This window comes from Cricetulus griseus, unplaced genomic scaffold, assembly GCF_003668045.3.
Source record: "Cricetulus griseus strain 17A/GY unplaced genomic scaffold, alternate assembly CriGri-PICRH-1.0 unplaced_scaffold_1, whole genome shotgun sequence".
In the NCBI taxonomy this organism is placed as follows: Eukaryota; Metazoa; Chordata; class Mammalia; order Rodentia; family Cricetidae; genus Cricetulus; species Cricetulus griseus.
In genome coordinates, this window is record NW_023276808.1 from 5002115 (window position 1) to 5007997 (window position 5883).

The 5883-nt window shown below is 39.8% G+C and overlaps 1 protein-coding gene across 1 annotated transcript; it reads right to left on the bottom strand.

Annotated features, from left to right (window-relative positions):
• Positions 1 to 4123: 4123 nt before the first annotated feature.
• On the bottom strand, positions 4124 to 5128 carry LOC100757289 (nucleoporin SEH1-like). Its single transcript, XM_035453583.1, has one exon. The coding sequence runs from the start codon at positions 5126 to 5128 to the stop codon at positions 4124 to 4126; it is 1005 nt and encodes a 334-aa protein (XP_035309474.1).
• Between the last annotated feature and the right edge of the window lie 755 nt (positions 5129 to 5883).

The following is a 5883-nucleotide window of genomic DNA, read 5'->3' on the forward strand; positions in this document are numbered from 1 at the left end:
GGATTCTACCTGGGAGTCCATGAATGAATAAACGGATGAATAAATGAAGGAATAAATAAATAAATGTTTGAATGGATGGATGGATCGGGTGCTACTACAGTGGTGGAGGCAGGCAGGGACCGGGACAAGCCAGGAGAGAAGAAGAGAGCCAGTGTGGCCAAGGGGCTGGGTTCCAGGCTCTGAGGGTGTTGGGGCGGGGGTTAATGAGTTAAATAGCTGTTATTGTATGTTACATGAAAGAGAAATCATGCACTAGGGAAATGTCTGAAGATCTACAAAGATGACACCAGCTAACAATCTAAGCAAAAATGGAGAGGCTACCTTAATGCCTCTCCTGATATTGAGATTGATGACTGACTTATATGCCACCCAATAGCCCTCATCCAGCAGCTGATGGAAGTAGAAGCAGACACCCACAAGTAATCACTGAACTGAAGTGGAATCCAGTTACAGAGAAGGATGAGTGATGAGCAAAGGGGGCCAGACCAGACTGGTGAAACCCACAGAAACAGCTGACCTGAACTGCGGGGAACTCTTGCTCCCCAGACTGATAGCTGGGATACCAGCATGGAACTGATCCAGACCCCAGGAACAAGGGTTTCATCAAGGAAACCTCAGAAATCGACCGGACCTCCAGTAGTAGTTCCGTACCTATTCCTAGCATAGGTGTAGAATTTGGGAGCCCATTCCACATAGAGGGATACTCCCTGAATCAAGACACACAGGGGTGGGCCTAGGCCCTATCCCAAAGGACACAGCAGACTCTGATGACACCCTATGGAAGGCTTCATCCTGCTGGAAGAGCAGAAAGTGTATATGATAGATAGGATTTTAGTTGGGGGGAGTTGTAGGGGTGGAAGAGAGGGAGAGGGAACTAGGATTGACATGTAAAACAGTCTTGATTCTAATTCAAATACAAAAAAAAGAAAAAAGGCAACTCCTGCTCCCACTGTTAGGAGTCCCACAAAAAATAGAAATAAAGAATGGCTATAATTGAATACTAGGTTTTCTACTAATAACATATGATGAGCAAGTTCACAAGCCTATGTATAATATGATCTTGTATAATGGAAAATTTGTCAGGGTTTCTCAAATCTCCTCTATAAAGGTTAATGAATCATGTATTGACCAAGTTTTTGTTTGTATAGCTGTGAAGAGACACCATGTACACGGCTAATATTTATTTTACTTTTTAAAACATGTTTTCCCTGTGGCTTTGGAGGCTTCCTGGAACTAGCTCTTGTAGACCAGGATGGTCTCAAACTCACAGAGATCCACCTGCCTCTGCATCCTGGTTCCTGCTATTATAGGCGTGGACCACTACACTATGGCTATTGCTAATTTTTAAAGGAAAAATCATTTGATTGGGTGGCTTAGATTTTCAGAGGTTTTATCAAGTATCATCATGTTGCCACATGGTAGAATGCAGGCAGACATGGCAGTGTAGAAGCAGCTGGGCATTACACATATTGACCACTCTCAATGGGAAGCGGTCTGGGACACTGTTCATGGCTTGGTCATATATGAGATCTCAGTATGCACCAACCCAGTGACATTCTTGCTTCAATAAGTCCATACCTACAGCAACAAACCAACCTCATAAGAGTGTCATTTCCTATGAGCTTATGGGATGCAATTACATTCAGACTAGCACAGGTCATATGCATGAAGGTTCACAAGGAAGTATGATATGTCATTTTGTGTGAGTAAACAATGAACCCATCCTACCGAGAAAGACTATATTTTAAGTTTGTTTTCAAACCAGGATTTATAAACTATGAAATTTTTGTTGGGGCACACCTAAGGCCCCATGATAAATTACATGAAGTATTCAGCTTTCTTTTCACACAATTTGGGAATAATTAACACATTGTTGATTATCCTCAAATTGGATAGAGAGGCTAGTGAGGAACTTTTTAAACCCCAGTTATATTTTTTTAAGAAGCTTGTTTTAACAACTTTGCTTTGAATGACTTGTACATTTTAAACTTTTTTTTTCTGATTTTTCATGTGCCTAAATATATGCTATACCATCACTAATTCCAAAGCATTCTACTATATTTTTGGAATTAATGGTCAAACACATATATGCATCAGAACCCTGATTGTAATGAGCATAGTAAATAAATGTCTTTTAGACATGTAAAAATATGATATTTGTACCACTACTACATCCAAAACTGTCCCAGAAAAGCAGAACACAGTGACACACATACCCGTGACTTGCAGACACAGTTCTAAAACTCCACGACATCAGTGGTCTTTACATTCCTTCTATGGAGAATATTATGCTTTCGAAAGACAAAATAAAACCTGCCTCAACATACCTTTGCAGATTTCTAGTTTTGGCAAGCTATATTTATTCCAATGAAAAACCTCTGTTAGTCTCATTAAGTAGTTTAGATTGAATGGTAATGCTGTCTGATGAACTACTGTCTATTTCAGGAAATCTTTTAGTGTTTGAATGTAATCTTTATCCTTTTCAATGGTCACTGGGTTCCCACCCACCCTCCTGTGAAAACAAAAGCAAAACCTCTTCCTTGATATAACACATATCTTGGTTTTTATTCCAAGGTCAAAGTATCTCTAAAGCATATAGGTTGCTTTAATTTGAAATTTCTTTTTTTAATCTAATATCTCCCAATGCTGTTGTTTACATTTCAGTAGAATTTAAATAATATAAAGTTAATAATTGATTATTTAATCTATCTCTGGAAGTCTTAATTATTCCTTTTAGTTTACTGAGCATATCTTTTAAGGAACCTCATAAAGTGTTAATATAAGTAATCTATTATTTTGTTTTGGTTTTTGAGGCAAGGTTTCTCTGTGGCATTGGAGGCTCTCTTGGAAACAGCTCTGGTAAACCAGGCTGGTTTCAAACTCACAAAGATCTACCTACCACTGCTTCCCAAGTTCTGGTATTAAAGAAATGCACCACCACCACCCGGCATGAATAATCTTTATTAAGAAAACTTCAGAATTTAGATATGGGGGTAAGAACCTGAAAGATCAGAGAACCAGTTGAGCAGCCTTTAGTGACTCCTACTTCTTCCATTTCTCAATCTAAAACAGAGAAAGATCCTCTCTCAGCCCCTCCTTACTAATTCCAGTCTCCAATCTATCTAGTTTTCCAAACCAGATAACTGGTAGCTCTACTCTCTGATGCCACACAAGCTTCATTACAAAAATATGATCAAAATATGAGACAATCCCCAGATTTCAGTTCTTATCTATCTCACATGTTTGCTAATTCCTGATATGAAAGTCTCCATGACAGATGTCTCATAACATGGGTATCTCAACATCCTGTGGTCTCAAATGCAACTCAGCTTCATCTTCACTGCTTCATGCAATGAACTCCCACAGACTCTGCACTTGGGCTTTGACTGCCCAAAACATAGATGTGTACTATAGTGAAGAACTGACCACAGAACAAAAATCCATCATCTTTATATTTTGCATCTTTATTGTTTGCAAAGTCACTTAAAAATTTAGTGAATCTGCCATGATTTTGTGGCCCCTACCAACCTTGAATCAAACTTGCCATTTTTTGAATAATGTTGCTCGTGAGACAAGGAATTACTTTGCCTACTCCTACAGTAAGGTAAGGGCATTGCTGAATAGAGTCATAAACTTGGGCTACCTTCCTAGGCTTTCAATGAAGAACAGGGCCCGTTCTCTTTTTTTTTCTCCAAATTAGAATAAAGCTATATTTTCCCTCTTCCCAACAGTTTAATTATGAGGATAGTAGCAAACTCTTCAGTTTTTAAGCACAAGTTAGTCTCCAGAACAGTAAAAAAATTGTTTTGGTAATGATGTCTCAACAAAACGTCCTCCATTTATAGTGTCATTAAACTGACTAGTATAAAAAATTATATACACTGTAATTTTAAAGGCCTTTTTGACTGTGTTTAGTAGTGATCAGGCTGCTGGTTCATCTTGGGGGATATCAAACATCACTGGAAAAGGGGAAAAGAACTTGAGTTCCATTCCTGTGTGCATGAAACAAACAGCAAAACAGCAAAGTTACTCCAACTAGCTTTATTCAGCTATTCTTTCTGCCAGCAGAAGATCCATGTAATGAGTTTTGAAGACTTGGAGTATTTGAGCTTAGTGAAGGTTTTCAATTTCCCAGCTGAGAACCCACATTTACTGTGCTCCAGTGATGTTTCAAAATACCAGTACACTTCCAATTGTCCATGTAAATAGCTTTCCACAACCTCACGCAGCCGTCATCTCCTGAGGATGCTAGCACTGTTCCTGTTATGTTCCAACTCACCCTCCAGACCTGAGAGTTGTGATTATCAAACTGAGCCACCATATGGATTTCAAATTTTGTGGGACCACCAGAAGAAGTAAGTTCTTTCCTCACAGGTTTTAATGTGAAAATTCTTACATCTTTGGTGGCTATTGCCAGGATGTGGAAAGATCTCCCCAAATTTGTTGCAAAGGCAATATCATGAACAGGATCTGTGGCTGTCATAAGAGTTTCTGCTTCTGCGTATTTCCTGGTGTTTTCATTGTACTCAAAAATCTGAACCTTTGCCATTGCCTTTGGACTGTTGTCATTACTTCCCACAGCGATCATTGGGGAGTGAGCACGAGAGACAGAAGGGTTCCAAGAAATACAGCTGCAGCTCAGCTTACATGAGATCTCGTGCTCTAGAAACCACTGATTGAGATTCATAACATCTGGGGCCTCATATATTCTTACTATGCCATCTGCTGAACAGGTTGCTAACATCAGACCCATATGTTTGGGAGCAAATTTCACATCAGTAACAGATGTTCTACTGTCCAGTAGAGTTGTCCTCTTCACCCAGTGACTCTGTCCTCGACGTTTCTTGCTTGATTCTCCTATTACTTCTTCCCAAACAGCTGCTGTTCGGTCAAAAGAACAGGAAGCCAAAACTTGTCCAAATTCAGGATGAGCCCATGTCACATGCCATACAGACCCATTATGTGACTTCCAAGTAGCAGTACACTGCCAATCTCCACTTTCACTTTTATCCCAGACCTTGATACTGTGGTCACTGGAGCAGGTGGCCATCCGGCGCCCGTGGAAGTCGAAAGACACATCATGGATGAGGTCCTTGTGGTCTGTCTCGATGCTGCGTGGCAGAAACATGGCCAGCGCTGCTGTCTGCCTGGCCTGACTCTGAGAGGGCAAGAGAGTGGTGGAGGGGCCAGCAGCCCTCGGACTGCTGCAGAGCACCACTGGGCCTTTTCCTTAATGGTGTTAAAAACCTTGAAAATTACTGTCTCTTTTCCATCAGTGTATTGTTATGAAAAACTACTAGTGCTCCTATCTTAACAAAAGAGGCATTCATATCATCCTCATTGTGTCCTTTTCACTGTAGACCTGAAAGAGTCAACAATAAAAACCATCAACAGAGATAAAATTTTGTCTAAGACATCAGCACAATAATCTTAAACCCAGCCTTATTCACTTTTTTGGAACCTGTAGAGATTAACAAAATTCGGGGCTAAAATATCACACAAATAACTCTAAGTTTTTCATCAAATCTTCTAAGAATCTGTGCTTAAAGAATGAAGCCAGTATTGGCCAGGATGGACAAATCAAGACAAGGATATGACTGGTTTATTGAGAGGAAATGGACTTTTTACATCTTCATCAGAAACATAAAATAGTGGCAATTTCCAGGGTCAATACAGTTGTAGTTGCCAGGATAATATGAAATTTACAAGCCATGCATGGTAGATAAGATTAATGTCTAAGAAAAATTTTCTTGTTAAGCTTACATACTTCCTTGATTGCTAAGAAAACACAGAAAAATAAGATTAGCCTGAATGATTCACTACCTGATGGAGAGAGCCATTTCATCAGGAACTAGAAGGTACATTGTGTCCTAGGAGCCATGG